Raw genomic sequence first — 19089 nt, forward strand, 5'->3', positions numbered from 1 at the left:
ATACAAAATAAATTTATGCAAAGTGACCTCAATTTAACCCTTCCAGCTATGGTATAATCCCAGTGAATCTGCACTGTATTCTCCAAATATATCCTCTCAGGTGAGACACTCAGAACTGAACAGTACTCCAGGTGGGATTTAATCAAGACTCTTCAAAAATGAAGCATAATTTCCTCCCCTTCATATTCCAACCTTCTTGAGATAAAGTTTAAGTCTATTAGCATACTAGATTACTTTGTGTACCTGTGCAATAGATTTTAGTGATATACCTGGACACCAGAATTTCTTTGCTCCTCCACAGCATCTAGCCTTTTCCCATCAAAAAATAAAAGGATAGCAAAAGAGTAGTTATGAGTTGGGAGTAGTGATGGTGGGGGGTGTGGGGCATCTAAACTATCAGGAATGGAGAAAGGTTGCATAACCTGCTGACAGGAAAGAGGAGACAGAAGGAAGGTCCTAGAGGGGTCAAGAAGGAAAAAGTAATAGAAGTAATGAATACATGGTAGCACAGAACTTGAATGTTGCTAAAAAGAGATGTGTTGCTAAAGTTTTTCATCTTGTACTCATCAGGACTAACACAAGAATGCCAAATTCCAAATGATCACAACAACTTATACTTTCAGAGAAAAGCTCGCTGATTAGTTGGCAAGTTGACTCTGATTGGCTGAGGTGTTGCCATGGAGAAGGCAATGGGGAACCATAGGCTCCCCAAGCAATTCAAAAAATGTGCGAGGCTTGCACATTTTCCTTTTGTTTGCAGAGAACAGGTCCTTGCATATGAACGTATGTCACTTCTACCAAGTGTAAATGTTACAAGCTCAACTGATTTATCAGATCTAATAATGGATGTTTTGTTTTGGATTTTGTAAGCACAGACTGGTTCAGTATGGTCTGTGCTGTCTATTATGAACAACCGAACCATACAAAGTCCACTGTTAGCTGTCATTTTGCGACTGGGCAGCACTTGCAGAACAATCCTGAGTACGCTAATAGCTATGCTAACAACCAATTTAAGGTAATCAGTCAAGCTTGTAATGTCATTTACACTTCTAGAAGTGACATACATTCATATGCAGGGACCTATTCTATGCAAACAAATAGAATATGTCAAGCGTTGCACTCTTTTTTAATTACCTGGGAGCTCGGGGAGCCATGGCAATGACTTGGCCAGAGTCGGCTTGCCAACCAATCAGCAGTCTTTTCCCTTGTAGTATAAATTGTTGTGATCATTAAAAATTTTGCATTCTTGCCTTGGCCCTGCTGAGTGCAAGGCAAAAAGCTTGGGCTACATGTCTCTCTTTTCAGCAATATAGAAGTAATGGGCTTGAGTTAGGGGTAACAACCAAAATACATACAAGTATAGACACAGAAGGAGTTCAGATTACAAAGGCATTGCAAAAATTAGGAGACGTGTACTGGTTATGAACACGGGAAACACAATAGGGAAGAGACTAAAGTCTAATGTGCTGTGGTGAGATGAAATTGACTTGTAGCTAGGTGGAGTCAGCTTGGCGTATTGACGAATGAACATCTAAGAGCAAAGGCAGTTATAGAAGGCAGGCAAGTCCAGGATCTTTGTGTTTTAGTGCACTGCCGGAGGTTGTCCAATTGAAATGAAAGGATGGGGAGTCAACCACGAGCAAGGAATTAATACCCCAGCAGAGGTGAGGTGATGAGCCGTAGCACTGATATTTTGATGTTACTAATACAGAGCAGCTGATCCATTGCACCAGCAAAATAGTGGGGAACAGTATAGCTCTGTCTTATTACTTCAAGTTGTCAAATTTTTTTCCAAACAATCCAAATGTACAAATCATCATGTATTTAAAATATCCCAAAGCTAATGTTTTGGAGGATCCTCAGATACGACTGGTTGTTAGCCAGTGTCAGTGAGGGCTATAGAAAAGTAGATATTCTTCATATTCATCAAGGCCTTTTTTCTCCAACTCTAGGACAGAACCATAGTTAACCCTATATCCCGTATAAATGTTTCATTTCTCCACTGATTGGGGAGGTGTAGAATATAGAACTGGAATGTAGATAGCACTTTTGTACATCTTCCAGCATGCAATTACAGAGCATGAGTGTAAAATAATTTTCATAATATATTTTCCGGTTATTGTAAGGTAGGTTTATGGGGGTAAGTATAATTAGGTCTGTCTGTGTAATTTAATTACATTTGGAGTCAAGTAGACTGCAGGCTTTGACTCAGCAAAATATGCTAGGGGCTTGATATGCTAATGAGTAAACATGGATGTTGGCTTAGCATGTAAGGTATGAAGGGAATTTGCATTTTTAGTGAGATGGAGAGAGATTTGGATTTCAGAAGGATCTTAGTCTGTTCACAAATAGCCAGATAAGCAAGTCTAAGGAATGTGTTCATTTTCCTAAGGGTTACTGACAATATATAGTGACATGAAAGGTTTTATATTGTGAGGAAGATACAGTTTCAAAGACATATGAAACAATAGAACTTATATTAAAAAGAGAATCATATATAAAGGAGAATAAGTCTATATGACAAAAAGGCTTTGTGAGATCTAACTGAAGTATGTGAAGTAGCCTTAACGATGCCTCCAGTGTTTGTGCATAAGTCTGCTGTCTACCAAAACTAAAGCTGGAGAAAGGTCATTTGGAACTCCACTGCCCAGGGTATCATGTTAATTTACTGGATCTGTTTAAATTCTAAAATCTATTTTTCGGCCATAGCCTTAAAGGGGGTGTAACTGGGAGTCAGGTTAATTAGGAATTTTAAGAGTTATTATAGTAGTAATTTGTAGTCCTATGTATGTGCTTGAAATCTTTTCTTTTGTCAATAAATATTTTAATTTAGTTTTTAAAAAAGCTCTAAAGTCTTGGTGGACTTATTACTCTGAATTCAGTGCATGCAGCTCAATAAATACAAATTTCAAAACCATTGTGACAGCACAATCAAGTTTCCCTCAAGGATTTGGTCCGCCTGGCACACACCATCTGCCCCATCATAAGAGCAACATTGGCAGGGAGTTTTCATCTGCTCACTGATGCCCAGTTTGGGTTCCGCAGGGCCACTCAGCTCCTGACCTCATTACAGCCTTGGTTCAAACATCGACAAAAGAGCTGAACTTCCGAGGTGAGGTGAGAGTGGCTGCCCTTGACATCAGGGCAGCATTTGACTGAGTGTGGCCTCCCTCAGTTAAGAAATGGCACATAAGTCAATTTGAAACAATTTAATTTATCTGGCAATTAAAAAACACATCTGTTGCCATGCTAATTAGTGAACCCATTTTACTTTCATTTCAATGACTGAGGTTTTGATGTCTGCATATAAGCACCATACCTTCAGACTGTAAACTATCTTCTCAATTCTAATTTGCACTTATCCTCTGGCATTAAAATTACTTTGGAAAAAAAAAATCCTACATCTTTCAGAATTCAAATCAGAAATAAAGGGACAGAGGTTGCAGATAAGAGGATGCCACAGATAAGAGGGCCATATCTGTGATCAAATTCGCTGCAGAAATAATGATGGCACAAAGAAGGTAAACAAAGATGAGTTATACAACATTGCCATTTATTTTTTCAAGTGTTTTCGAAAAAAACATGAATCAAAATTATTTAAGAATAAGTGTGATTCATAACCATGCCTGGTGGTCCCTCATACTGTCACAAGTTTACTTATTTAAGGTTATACTTATAGTCTGAACATTTCTTGATGCTTTTTGGATATATGCTCTGGGTTTATTCACTCGGATTCTGGATAACAATTAGAAGATATTCTTTATCTGTAAAGGAAACAAAAAGTACAAGACTGTTCAGATTATAGAAAGGCTTTTGCCAGCTGTACAAATCCACAACCACAATATTTTCCACATTTTAAATGCTCAACACTTCATACTTAAAAGTTAAAACAGATTAAACTGCAACATCTCAGATTACTTGTCATTGCAAATTAGATTTTACTTCCAGTTTGAAAAACGTGTTTGAGGACCATTCTATTTGCAGATGCAAAGCTATGGAGATCTTCACGGAACTCATTATATGACATCAGACATTCACTGTTCATCTGAACCATAGATTTTTGCTTTAATCAACTGGAGGTTATTTCGCTTCACAATTATTAACCGTCCTGTGTGAATGTCATTGTGCATTAAGGACACCAGGTGCAGATATGGCTAGTCTCCATTTATGACAATTGCTATTAGAACAAAAGCAGACCAAGAGCACAGCAATTCCACATGTTAAATTGAAACACTGTCAATCTGGACAGGTACCAGGAAGAAAGATTTCAAGCTGTAAACTGGAGTATCAGCTGCCTGTTTAAACACTGCTTTTGCAGTTTATGATTCTGCCCAAACCCCGTTGATTTTTGCTGCCAATCTCAGGTACCCATGTTTTTTTTAAAATGTAAAAACTCATTTTAGTATGAGGGGAACAGTGAAACCTTGCAGGATGTGGGGGAAAGGGGAATCTTTCATGGAAATTATGAGATGCATTACTTTCAGAGCCATATTTATAAAGTAATTCAATGTCTGACCATTCCTGAGCAACTTCACAGGAGATTCACTGGTGATAACAAAAATGAAATCACGTACACTGTTGTTCAAATGAATTGTAAATAATGATGCAACCACTACCATCATGTTGAATCTTGTGCAATTGTCAATGTTTTAATAAAGAGGTGAATTCATGCTGGGTTATGTTAAGAGCTTTCCCATATATAAGAAATCAAGTAGCTTTTTGTCATTAAAATTATTGGACCAGGTTTTTGCAGTCAGTGGCAGACTCACCTCTCACCTCAAAGAAAATTCTTGCCATTCTCGTGGCAAAAACTTGGTGCCGGGGGTGGGTGGTGGAGGAAGGAGAAGGAGATTTCTCTGTGCGTCCTCTCCCAAGGAGCTGAAATGCTCCTTAAAGAGCTTGTAAGCGTGAGATCACATGGGGTAGTCAACACAAGACACAGCCACAAAATCTCAGACAGGGGGATAAGACATGCCCTCAAATTGAAGACATGTCCACAAATTCAGGACTATCAAGGGGCCCGAATTGTTTAAATAGCCTTTTAAACATATTTTAATTGAAGAAAATTTTAAAAACTTATTAAAATGGGAGAATGAAATGTTCAGTTTGCAAAAAGGTGAGCATAGTAAAATTAATAATTTTTTTAAAAAGTGTGCAAATAGTTAACTTTAAAAAAGTCAATTACTCACTTAAGGAAAAAAAGAGGTAATGCAAAAGATAGATGAGAAGAGGAGGTATTACAACTTTAGTGAGGTGGAGGCACATTGTAGGAGGCTTCTGGGGAACAAGTAGTGTTGGGCACCATGAAAAGTTAGCATGTTGGCATGGAAGACCATACCACCACCACCTCCCTCAAGGACGGCTAGGGCTGGGCAATAAATGCTGGCTCAGGCAGTGAAGCCCATAACCTGTGAATGAATAAAAAAAAAAGTGGTCCAAGGTCTGAATGTTAAATGCACCATGCCATGGAACACCAAGCAACGTCAGAAAAAACTGAATGATTTAACGTGATCATCCAGGGTTTGTACAGTTAATTGAAATTTTTAAATTAAGATTTATTAAAATGTTACTGCTGCAATGAACAGTGAAGAGCTTGTTTGAGAGTGGGGTGGTCAGAGTTCAATCTAAAGTCAACTGGTTGTAAAAATTCAATTGCTTTTAGAGGTGGGCCTCGTCAAGTGCTTGGTAAGATCTTTGATTTGTTTCCACAGATTTGAGGTGTGAAATTGTAAATTATACCCCCTCTCCAAAGCACCCAAGTAGTCTGTGTCTTACTAAAAATCGAGCACAAACTAAATTTATTTTCCATGAGTAAAAGCAAAATGCTGCAGATGCTAGAAATCTGAAATAAAAAGAAAGTGCTAGAAAAACTCAGCAAGGCTGACAGCATTTGCAGAGAGAGAAACAGAGCTAGCGTTTTAAGTCCAATGTGACTCTTTTTTGGAATCGAAAAAGTCATATTAGATTTAAAACATTAACTCTTTCTCTCTCCACAGATGCTGCCAGACCTGAGTTTTTTCAGCACTTTGTTTTTATTTATTTTCCATCTCTGCAGAGTAAAACATCTTATAACACCTGTGAGTGGCCCATGAGCAGTACTGGTGTTGTTAACCAGCTTGAAGAAAGGGCCAGACAGCTGGTTGTTATCTAGTGCCCAGCAGACATTGGAGGGAGGTTAGATTGGTCATATGCAAGTTTAAAACATGTTTGTTGGCTGTAAGGTGTGAAAAGGTAAAAATGATGAGTGTGCACACACAACACATGAGCTCCTGTAACATGCCAGATGAACACCCTCCACTTTTGTAAATCTTAGTTTCTTCCTTTTCACAAGCGAACAGCTATCTTTGGATGCACAGGCTGCAGATGGCGGTGAATCGACAGCTATAGATGTTGACATGGGACCTGGAGGTGGTGTTGAGGCAGGGGTTGCAGAGGAGGTTGACGTGATAAGTGAGCCAGGAGGAGGAGAAAGAGCGCAGATGGCATCCGGAGGAAGAGGACAGGGTGCACCCTAGATGGGAGGGCAGACAAAGTGACGTCATCACTCCTCCACCCACATTACACCTTCAGGGTGCTGATATGGGGCCAGGGACGATTGTGGATGATACTTGGCTATGATAGACCTCAGCTCACCACATCTCCTCCTCCTGGAACCCTTGGCTCTGTGTGATGCACAAATTAGTGTCCTTTCACTGGCAGCCACCGAGGGGATGCTGCAGAAGGAAATGTGGTGGATGAGCCTGATCTTTCAGGTGTGAAGGAACCTCTGATAGTTATAGATGTGTCTTGGTCACCAATAAGACTGGGAAAACATCAATCCCATGTTGATACAGAGTTGGAAAAGAAGGACTTAATTATTGGTGGACTGAGATGCATATTTTAGGCACCTTGACACTCTTGCCTCCAGGCGACAAGACATGATGCACTTTGGGATTAGTCTTTATAATTAATTGGCCATAAAAGCCCAGAATATGGTGATCAACTGGCCCTAAATAATCTGACCATGTGCACTCTGTCCTCCTTTTCTATAAAGGCCATTAATGATCAGCTGGCCCTTATTGATCCGACCCATTTTAAATCAAATTTGCGCATGTTGGAGAAAAATTAAGTTGCCTTAGCTATGTACTTATACAAGCATTTGAGGTGCATACATCAGGTATAGCTGCATTATCTATGAGGCCCATTATATCCCCCTCCCAACTTGTAGGCCCACAAGCCAACAGTTGAACTTCTAATGGATGCAATGCCTCACAATGCCACCCTTGAGCAGAACATCCAACTCAGAGCTTGCCTAATGACGATCAACAGAAAAGATACAGGTTGGGCCTGTACTCATTGGAGTTTAGAAGAATGAGACACGACCTTATTGAAACAAAAGATTCTTAAGGGGCTTGACAGGGTAAATGCTAAGAGGTTGCTTACCCTTGTAGGAGAGTCTAGGACCAAAGGGCATAATCTCAGAGTAAGGGGGCGCCGACTTGAACCAGAGATGAGGAAGAATTTCTTCTCTCAGAGGGGAGTCAATCTGTGGAATTCTTTACCGCAGAGGGCTGTAGAGGCTGGGTCGTTGAGTATATTCAAGACTGAGATAGACAGATTTTTAATCAGTAAGGGAATCAAGGATTACGGGGAAAAGGCAGGAAAGTGGAGTTGAGGATTATCAGATCAACCATGATCGCATTGAACGGCGGAGCAGACTCAATGGGCCGAATGGCCTATTTCTGATCCTACGTCTTATGGTCTTAAGTCCTTTGGAATATGGCACCTGTGAATGCAGTCCCGTTAAGGGTTTTGGGTGATGCTACACATGTTGCTGGAGTCTAACTGAAATGACTCGTGTGCATAAAATTTGAATACTGTGGCCGCTGACATGGCTTACAACACAGCTGAAGGCCCTCCTTTGACATCATGAGTGGCAGGTGACTTCACTCTTTACTGAAACGTAGCCTCCTCAAACACAGTTCTTTTGACAACATCTTAAAGGACAGCCTCTCCCTATACGCTCTCTGGGGTGGATAAAGGTTCCTCTTGATAAGACCTTGGCATGATGCCTGACTCCTCTTTGTTCTCTGCACTGGACTCTTATGTACAAAGTATACAATATCAGAGCCGCAAGTACAAAAGGCATTTTTCTCCTTCACATCCTCTAAGTAATTCCAGCACTTGAAAAAATTTGAAGTCAGATGTGAACAAAATACAAAAAATCTCATCCTGTGGTTTTAAGTCTAAAAGGAAAATAATCATGTGAAAAAAAATCTGATACTTGGGACTTTGTGCACATTTCCTTCTGGTAGGATCCTGGCTTCATTAAAATGCGCCTCCTCGGACACGCTGTAAAACCTTCTGGCAATTTTAATTCATAAGAAGAGGGAAATTAATCCAAGTTCACATCACTACATTGATCTATTTATTCCATCTCCTGTGGAGAAGTATAGAATCACTGACAACTTCTGGATTTCCATGTTTAACTTTTCTTTCCATTCTTTGATGGGATGTGGGTGTCATAGGTCATCCCATCCCTAATTGCCCTTAAGTCAAGTCATTTCAGGAGGGCAATGTAGGCTGATGGCAGACTTACTTCCCCAAAGGGCACTTGTGAACCAAATAGGTTTGTACAACAATCGATGATAGTTTCATGGTTTCATGGTCACCATTACTGAAACTAGCTTTATTTTCCAGATTTATTAACTGAATTCAAATTCCACCAGCTGCCATGGTGGGATTTGAACCCATGTCCCCAAAGCATTAGCCTGGGTCTCTGGATTACTAGTTCAGCTACATTACCACTACGCCAGATGTCACCACCAGTTTCACAAAGGAAAGAATGCTAACAGTGTCACCATCCACACTATCTGGGCACAGAGCCAAAATGACATCAATACAACTCAACACTTCCATTGCATCTCAATATTGGTATCATGATTTATGGAATATATTTAATACCTTCTCAAATTAAACTCAAGCTTTCAGCAGATTTCATCATTTCTGTGGTATTAATTACAGAGAGGTTCACTAACATGTAAACCTGCGCAAAAGAAGCTGCCCAAAGGACAAGTCCTTTGAAATTACTTTCTGTTCTGCAGAAAATCCTTGGAATGTATTGGTGTTGTTTTTACAAAAGCTGGTTATGTTATATTTTCATGAAGAAACATTTTTATCTGCACCCCTCCATCCACTGAGATTTTGATAAAACAGTGATGGCTATGTGAAATTTTCATGATTAATCTTTATAAAGTAAAAGTTATATACAAAACAATTTGAGCTGTATTACACTAAGGTGTAGCACCGATTGCTACAGCTCTGTCAACAATGGTGGGCACAATTTGAAATAATAAATTAAAAGTATGACACACCACTGAATCATGCACGTATAAATGCAATTTTTCTCAAACCACATTAGCACCAATCTGCTAAGTGCACAGAACAGAAGCATTTGGAGGAGTAGACCATGCAGCTCCGATAATATCATGGCCGAACTGATTGTAGCCTCAACTCCACATTCCTGACCTGTCCCCATGCCCCTCGATTCCATTGATCAAAAACTTAACTAACTCAGCCTTAAATATATTCAATGACCCAGCCTCCACTGCTTTCTCGGTAAAATAATTCCACAGATTAATGACCCTCAGAGAAAAAAAACTCTCCTTAAATGGGAGACCCTCATTTTTAAACTGTGTCCTAGTTTCAGACTCCGCCACAAGAAGAAACATCTTCCCAGCATCCACCCTGTCAAGTCCCCTCAGAATCTTATTTGTTTCAATAAGATCACCTCTCATTCTTCTAATCTCCAATGGGTATAAACCTAGCCTGCAGTAAACACCAACATTCCATTTGCCTTCCTAATCACTTGCTGTACCTGAATAACCACTTTTTGTGATTCATGTATCAGGACAGCCAAATCCCTCTGTCCCATTGAGTTCTGCAGTCTCTCTCCATTCAAATAATATACTGCTTTTCAATTCTTCCTGCCAAATAATACTGATTACCGAAAGTGAAAATTGTTAGTTTCTTTGATGGTTGATAGAAAAGTCAATTTTGATAATTGATATGTGGTAGCTTATCTAAAGCATGCTAAATAGAAAACTGTAATGCACAGTTTATTTCATAAGTAATTAAGGTCCAATAACTCATGAGTGTAGTGCTGAAGTAATAATGAGTGAGTCAGATCTTTTCACTTGGCTTAATGAATATTCTGGTGTTACTCACAGCACACATTATAGATACAGAAAAATTGTAATGAATTAGATATAACGAGGAACATTATAACAGGAACATTACAACAGGCAATCAACTTTAATAGTTCACCCTTGCCTTTTAGCAAGAAAAATCTATTAAGCTCCTCCAACTAATTTCAACCCAAAACATAACACCTTATGGCACAGTGAGATGCAATACATGTATGGAAATAAGTAAAATATTTTCTGTTTTGGTGAGGATTCTTACATCTGAAAGAAAACTAATTCTGTCTCCTCCTTGCTGTTGATCTCTCAAGAGCATTTCTCATTTGTGCTCAAACTGCTCCCATATCTGTGCCAATACGGCTTATAGTCAACCATCAAGGAATTGCATGCAGAAGCTCTTTTCACTACCTACTCCTGGACATTTCATACTGGTGCTAATTCTACCACCTTCATTTATTTTTCAAATTAATATTTGCATGCCATAATGTAAAGAATCAAGTTACTGATTGCCAAACTGATTTATCGTGTATTTGAAAGTACTTTTACATTATCTCCATGATCCAGTAACAATAAAGTTTTATCCTAACTAAACTAATTCACCATCTGTTTTGAATCAAGCTGGGACAATGAATATAGCTCTTTGGCCACCATCTGCAAAATCCCATTAGTAGAAACAAAGACATATGGAGGAGGGAAAATCAATATGGGCTGACAGTACACCCTCACATTCATCATTTTGTGGCCTAGTTATAATTAGTAATAATTTATCTAAGCCTGTGGAATTTTATGGTTGGTGCAACAGGACATTCCAAGTGTGGGAGTCTCAGGCAAACACACTGGATGCAAAGTGGTGAGAAATGGTTTTGCAGAGTTAATCACACAGCATATTTGGTGTGCTGAATTCACCAGAGGGAAGCAATAAGTGCAGGATTGCTACTTCTCCAAAAGTGGAAAATTGGAAGACAAATTATTCCAGGGCTCCCTCATGCACATTCAAGCAGCTGACCAAGGATATTTGGCGGGCGCACAAGAGCGCATCACCCACTCTTAACAAGGGAACGGCATTTTTTTTTATTTTTAAAAATTCGTTCTTGGGATTTGGGCGACACTGGCAGACAATATTTATTGCCTATCCTTTATTGAAGATAGCATTAAGAGTCAATCATGGAACGCGGAGCTGGAGTCACCTGTAGGCCAGACGAAGAGGAGTTGGTAGGTTCTCTTCCCTAAAGGACATTAGTGAACATTTAGGTTTTTACAACAATTTGTCAGTTTCTGCAATCATTTTTTTCTGGTTCCAGTCGCACAAATGACCAGATTTACTGAATTCAGTTTCACAACTTTGAATTCACAACTTCCATTGAACTGAGTTGCTAGTCCAATAGTATAATCACTAGGCTACCATACCCAAGCATAAAGAGACACAAAATACTTCAAAATAGTTTTAAGAAATGACAGTAGGGCATCTATTACAGCCTGTGCATAAAGTAGCTTCAAGGATTTTGTGATTTTCACATGTGCTTTTGGTTAAAATTAAACTTTCCAACCTCTCTGTCCTGTGAAGCAGCATGTGGCTCAGCAGAAGGCAGCAGGTACTGCTGCTGGTGTTGCTCCTCATCAGAGGTACAGGTTAGAGGTGCATAGGCAACTCCCATGTCCCACTGAAAGCAGGGAAGTACAGATTAAGGGAGTGAAGTCCAAGAATGACTTCCAAGAGGTTGGAAAGCAGAGCACACTCTTGAGTAGAAGTGCTGTGTGCAGCAGCCTCTCACCTATGCTATTCAGTTTCACTGTTTGAAGGCTTCCCAGCCTGTCAGTGTTACTCTGTAGCACTTGCTGCTGTGTTCTCACACTCTGATTCTGGCAAATTCCACACAGCTTGGGAAACCCATGCAAAGGCTATTAAATGTGGAGTTACACCTTGAGTTACTTACTTCCTTGTGCATTTTAATTACTTTCCAGGCTGCTCCACAGGGTTTCCCCACTGGTCTGCAAACCCACTAGAATAGAGAGGATCATATTGAGTTCCTAACCTGACCTCACTTTTCAGGTCTTCAACTATTCCCCCTTCACTGAACCTGCTGACCCTTGGCAGTTCTACCTAGAGACTGTGTTGGAATAATTTGAATTGCCGCCAATCAGGGAAACAATCTATTTCACTCCTACAATCGAACAGCTTTTACCTGGTGCAACCATTATTTCATGTTTTTTTGATCGGACCCGTAGGAAGGTCAAGTCATTCTGTGGATCAATATCTCGGACAGTGCTTCTGGCCTTCATGGCAAGCTGATGGAACAGGCCTGCATACTGCACTGTGGTGGAATTATCCAAGGTTGTCCTTATTGGGATTCCTGCGGATCAAAACATCAAAAATTATATTGCTTTCTAAATGGACTTCATATTTCGCTTGTATCCAAAAAAAGACTAGACAGATTTTTAAAAAATTGTCAAATGTAACATCAGCATTTACAGTGGAGTCAGTGTGGAAACTTGTAGTCAAAAAGGGGCTTGTAATCAGTTAACGATATATCAACCTACATAATCAGCTCCTTCTTGAAATTGCCAATTCCACCCTTCTCCATCGTTTACTTCAGCAGCCAAATCTCTTCATAGATCACTGTGAATCTCAATCGTTTGCTTATTTGTTATATGTGCCCAAACTGCTCCCATATCTGTGCCAATATGGCTTATAGTCAACCAGATTTCAATAAATTAGTTATGATGGGAAGCAACATTGATCCTAACCCTCTTCACTCTGACAAAATGCTGCTGCATCTTCTACAGTATTTCTCCCCCTCCACATATACATATAAGGGGGTACAGTAGCATACTAGTTACTCGACTAGTAATCCAAAGGCTAGAAGCACAGGCATAATCTCACAATGGCAACTGTAGAGTTCAAGTTCAGTCAATTAGATAAAACTTCAAGCTAAAAAGCTAGCATCAGTAACGGTGACCATGAAACTATCAGATGTGTCACAAAAACCCATCTAGTTCACTGCTGTCATTCATTTAAGGAAATCTAGCCAATATATGGCTCCTGACCCACAGCAACGCAACCGCCATCTGAAATAGCCTAACAAGTCACTCAGTTGTACCAAACTGTATAATAAGCACTACAAGGAGAGCAGTGGCTGAAAGGAGTGGCTCAATGTAACCCTCTCAAGGGTAATAAATGCAGGGCTTGCCAGTGATGCCCACATCCCATCAGATTGCAAATTCAATAGTTGGACAAAGCACTCTACCATGGAACAAAAGCAAGAGTGCAGGTAAATTAAGGTGCTTTGCACAAATTACCTTGAGGCTGCTGACAGGATGTGATTATCAAAATAACAGATTTAAAGAGAATGCAAATACCCATAATAAAATAGAAACAGAAAGTGTTGGAAATGCATAACAAGTCAATCAGCACTTGAAAAGGTGAAAGAAAAACTTCCTTCAACAGCACCTTCCAAACCCATGACCTCTACCACCTAGAAGGACAAGGGCAGCAGGTGCATGGAAACACCACCACTTGAAAGTTCCCCTCCAAGCCCCACAGCATCTGATTTGGAACTATATCACTATTCCTTCACTGTCATTGGGTCAAAATGCTGGAACTCCCTCTCCTACAGCACTGTAGCTGTAGGTGCACCAGATGGACTGCAGCTGCTTAAAAAAAGTGGTTCATTATGTTCTCAAGGGCAATTAGGGATGGGCAACAAATGCTGGCCTTGCCAGCGATACCCACATCCCTAATAAGAATAAAATAAGGTACCATTTCATGACAACCTTTGCCTGGGCCACACCCAGCTCACTGAATGATTCAATTCATTGAGGAGTGAAGTGGCCTGCTGTGCAGTTGTAGAGTTTCTGTCTTTATCTCTAACAGCTTTCCTGCTTAGTTCAGTTGGGGAATTTCAGGATGACAAGAGATAATATTGCTACTAGCTGAATCTCAAGGCCATTTACAGGCAATGTGGAAAAATGCCTCAATAAATTCTACAGCTTCAATAAAATGCTGCCTTCATCATTCCATGTGCAATCTCATAGGAAATACTATGTTAATATCATGGACAATTTAAATGGTATAACCATCATCTTAAATTTGATTGCAATAGTTCTCATTTATTCAGCAAATCATAGGATGCACATGGGATATTAGCTATTAAAGCATCAATTAATGTAGCATGTCATCACTATGCATGTTAAGAAATAGACCATTTAGAATATGGTCCCAAATATTACAGGGCTTAAAACCATCCCAAACTGTAAATTACCATAAAATTTCAGGTTCTAAATTTTAAAATTTGAGCATAAAATTATTCCCTGCAAACTGGACATCTGCTGGGAGAGAATAAAAATGCCACATAACCAGGTATCTGGCATTACATTTTTATTAAACTTAAAAATTAAAATCAAGAGCTCTCTAAATGCGATGAGATTTTGAAGTTAGAATAATGAAACATTTAACCTGTCCAACGGTTGAACCCTTTCCTCCAAATAAATTCTCACATTCATACCCACATTCAGGGATACAACTCAGCCTCATCACCTCCACAGCCTCCATGTTGCCAGTCTCAATCTGTCAAAGCCACCTCTGACTACTTCCTTGTGACCCTCACTACTGTCATCCCCTTACCCTCCTGCTTTTTACCACATCTTCTGCCAGAAAACCCCTCTCACCTCTGAGAGGGCGACTATAAATATAGGAAGGGGAGTTTACCCAAAACGTCTTCAACTATGTTCTTGCCTTACAGGTCAATACCCACCTCGCTGGCAACTTCTTATTTGATCAGACAGATTTCCTTTTCCACCACACCCATGGCATCGAAACAACCATAACCAAAGGTTAGTGTATATGCTGGTTTCATTATACATGTTGATAACTTGCTGCACCACCTCTCCACCATTGCCTCCATGCTGCCAAAATACTTGTCTGACATCAGGAGGCACATAAGTACATCTCTCATTTACTTTCCTCACTGGATAGGGAGAATGCTGCTTTTGTTTTGACACAGCAGTTTGTAAAGGCGGAGTTATTTAAAATCCCAGAGGGAAACTTTAAACAACCTTCATAACATACCAATTGAAAATATAGGTTTTGAGCTGCAGCTAAATTCAGGAATAAGACCACCAGTTCTCGAGAGGTTTTCATATCAAACTAAATGAAACATTTATTAAGTTACAACAAATTAAACACATACACAAGGCTACAAATTACTAACATAAGTTTTAACGAATTCCCAAATTAATCTTCACTAAGGCAACAATAACCAACAGACTTAGACACCAGACAAAGCATTTTCACCTTACGAATTCAAAGAGGTTCCTTAGCAGACAGTTATAGGCTTATAGGCTTTGATCTTACATGCCTCTGACCTGCACACAAGCTCCTTTCTGTTACACCTAGCCTTCCCCTTTGAATGTAAATTTTAATTCTATCGTCAGGCCCTTTGAACCCCTTTCATAGTACCAATTTAATTATATACAATGCTTGGTGTCTCCTAGCCAGGTGCAAGATTTCACCCCCAGTCTTTGAATGCTCTATTGAACAAAATGTAAATGTCCTCTAACTTACTGTTTACATCTCAAAACTACTAAACAAAGCACCCAGGCTAGCTGGCTTTAATCCAATTAACACACAGAGACTAAACCACTCTTTTTTTTAAATTTCCAATAACATTATCTACATTTATATTTCTTCCTGACACTTTAGTGCAGGGCCTCAAACTTGAAAGATTGGGAGCAGAAACTTACTATGTGGTGAACTAAACAGTGCCCATGGACTTGCGTTCTATTATCCTGGTATGCAGAAACAGTGTTACATACACAGACACCCAATCATTTCTAGCTGCACTAATACAATGGGGCCCTGGGGGTGAACGAGAAATGGTATAAACAAACCAGAGAGCACCTTTCATTGCATAAATTTAATTCCGCTTTTAATTTTTACTTGTCTTTTTTTCTTCACCTGTTGTGCTGACCAGAAGGTGCACTGTAATGCTGTTGATAAACTGCAGTTTCGCAGTTCGTTTTGAGCTGAGAACAAGAAGTCAGATGGTACAAGAGCCAGAAATGTGTGTATGCACAGGTGTGAGGGTGAGGGCGTGCGCATTGTGGTGTAGATGTGGCACAGAAATGACAGTTAAGCCTGGTACAATATTTTAAATCTTCTGAATGTTGAGACATTATGGAGGCTCCCCTACTCAATAATCTCACTGGCTCTGCCTCTTGCACATAGCACAATGTACCTACATGCATCATTATCTGTAAAGGTCAAAAGTTTGCTCTTTACCTTCCCCTAACTGGAGTACCAATGATACGCACATATACAATAAGTACATGTAGTGGTACTTGCTGGTTGGGAAAGAATCCAGAACAACCAGTTGTGTGCAATCAGCATAGCTAAGGCAGCATTAATGAGCTTCACTCAAGCACAACTTATTACTGAAATGATAAGGCAGAGAAAAGGGGGAAAGAAAACACTCAACAGTGGCTGATAAAGACTTTCGGCTCCCCCTTAGGTGCAAATCGTGGATTTACCAGTCCAATGACGGAAAAAACCTGAGAATTACTGGCTGTCAAACTCCAATGAATTATATTTTAGAGCCTAACCTAGAGAAAATTAATTATGCTCACTACTTAACAATAAACTATTACTCCATTAATACAAGTTTTCTTTCCCACTTCGATTTAAGAATTATTTTTCCTTTTCATCTTTGCTTTCCTCTGCTTCCCACCCTTCTCCATCAACCCCACGAAAAAAAGATTACCTAGTTGTAGAGATGGACAAAATCTTGATCTTAATTCCTGCCACAGCTACCCTACAAAGAGCGGAAAAGTAGCACCTTATGCCGAAGTGCATGGAGTTTGCCAAGCAGTTCAAATATTAGATAGAAAGATTGTTGTGCAGGATAAATGGGGGAAAAGGAACTAGCTGCAAACCTTAACGTTTCTGCGATTATCAATTCATTCGACTTCAATATGAAATCTCATTTATTTATTTATTAGCATATTGCTCCCAAAGTAACTCAACTGGTTAACGATAAGCAATGGAAGATTTTCAATTTAGCCAGAATAATCATGATTACTTTATTCAGCAAGAGTTCTGTTAAGCTTCACCATCAAGGGATATGGAGAGAGCATAGGAACGTGTAGTTGAGATCACCATGATCATGTTGATCGACAGAGCAGGCTCAAGGGGCTGTAAAGTCTACTCCTGTTCCCATTCATGTTCTTATCGGTTCAAAAAGATTCAGTATTTATGTTTGATGTCAACAACAATATTACTAATTCTGTAATCAGTGACAGTAGGATAACACAATGCTGCTTCACTTTGGGATTGGATTTGAATCCAAACTGATGTGATGAAAGCCTCTTTTCTTTCCAGAAGTTGTACAGGTTTTAAAGGAAATGAAATCAACTTTGAACAAAGCACTGAAAGGGGCCACAAATGCAGCTAGTATACAAAAATTGACATGCTCTTTTGAGATGTGCATTTAATCCATACCGCACCTGAACCTATCTACTCTCTCTCTGCTGGTTGCACTGATCCTACTCAAAATGAATTCCATCAGCAAGTTAACTTTTCAATGTTCCAGGTTGACGTCACAGCAGTCAAATGCTTAAAAACAATTCATCAGCTGACTTACGAATACAGTCTGGCATAGATATCTAAGCAGTGTCAGTTGCTCTCTGAAACAGCATTCGGTTTGATTTGGAAGACACTGTATTCACAATAAGCAAAACAGAGTATGTTGAGGTTTACTCCCGTTCACAAACTGTTATAAAAACAAGAAAAATACTTTGCGTCGGTCTTCACAATGGAAAAGGATGATGCAGGTATAGACATCAGGGTGGAGGACTGAAATATTAGAGGAAATTAACAGAGAGAGAGAGAGAGGAGGTACTTGTGGGTTTAGCAGCCTTAAAAGTGGACAAGTCCGCAGGCCCGGATGAGATGTATCCCAGGCTGTTGAGGGAGGCAAGTGATGAGATATCAGGGGGCCTGGCAGTAATTTTCAAATCCTCTCCAGCCACAGGTGAGGTGCCAGAGGACTGCTAACATTGTCCCATCTTTAAAAAAGGGAGGAAGGGATAGACAAGGAAATTACAGGCCAATCAGTCTAACCTCAGTGGTGGGGAAGTTACTAGAAAGAATTCTGAGGGATAGAATTTATTTGGAAAGACAGATTAATCAGCGATAGTCAGCATGGATTTGTTAACGAAAGGTCATGTTTGCCAAATTTGATCACATTTTTGAGGTAACCAGGAGTGTTGAAGAGGGTAATGCATTTGATGTAGTCTACATGGACTTTAGCAAGCCTAAGGATAAAGTCCTTTATGGCAGGCGGATCAAGAAAGTAAGAGCCCATGGGCAAAGTGGCACGTTGGATCCAAAACTGGCTGAGAGGCAGGAAGCAGAGGGTGATGGTAAAGGGACGTTTCTGTGACTGGAAGTCTGTTTCCAATGGGGTTCCGCAGGGCTCGGTGCTGGGGCCCTTGCTATTTGTGGTGTACAAAAGTGATTTGGACATAAATGTAGGGGGTATGATCAAGAAGTTCATGGATGACAGAAATTTGGTAGGGTGGTGAATAGTGAGGAGGATAGGCATAAATTGCAGGATGATCTCACTGCACTGGTCAGGTGGGCAGAGCAGTGGCAAATGGAATTCAACCTGGAAAAATGTGAGGTAATGCATTTGGGGAGAGCTAACAAGTCGAGGAATTACACTAGGAATGGTAAGGCAGAGGTCATGGTACATGTTGGTACCAAAGACATAGGTAGAAAGAGGGATGAGGTCTTCCATCAAGAATTCAGGGAGTTAGGCAGTAGGCTAAAAAGCAAGACCTCTCAGGTTGTAATCTCTGGATTACTCCCAGTGCCACGTGCTAGCGAGCTCAGAAATAGGAGAATAGCACAGAT

General features: G+C 39.9%; 1 protein-coding gene across 1 annotated transcript in view; it reads right to left on the bottom strand.

Annotated features, from left to right (window-relative positions):
• Positions 1-3532: 3532 nt before the first annotated feature.
• Positions 3533-19089, bottom strand: part of dynlrb2 (dynein light chain roadblock-type 2) — a 29288-nt gene continuing 13731 nt past the window's right edge. Inside the window, exons 3-4 of the mRNA XM_078544625.1 lie at positions 12365-12532; positions 3533-3764 (exon numbers count right to left, since the gene is read on the bottom strand). Coding sequence (XP_078400751.1) covers positions 3721-3764; positions 12365-12532 — 212 coding nt within the window. The 3' untranslated portion in view covers positions 3533-3720. The remainder of the gene's footprint in view (positions 3765-12364; positions 12533-19089) is intronic.

Source organism: Cetorhinus maximus, chromosome 6 (assembly GCF_964194155.1).
Source record: "Cetorhinus maximus chromosome 6, sCetMax3.hap1.1, whole genome shotgun sequence".
NCBI classification, from domain to species: Eukaryota; Metazoa; Chordata; class Chondrichthyes; order Lamniformes; family Cetorhinidae; genus Cetorhinus; species Cetorhinus maximus.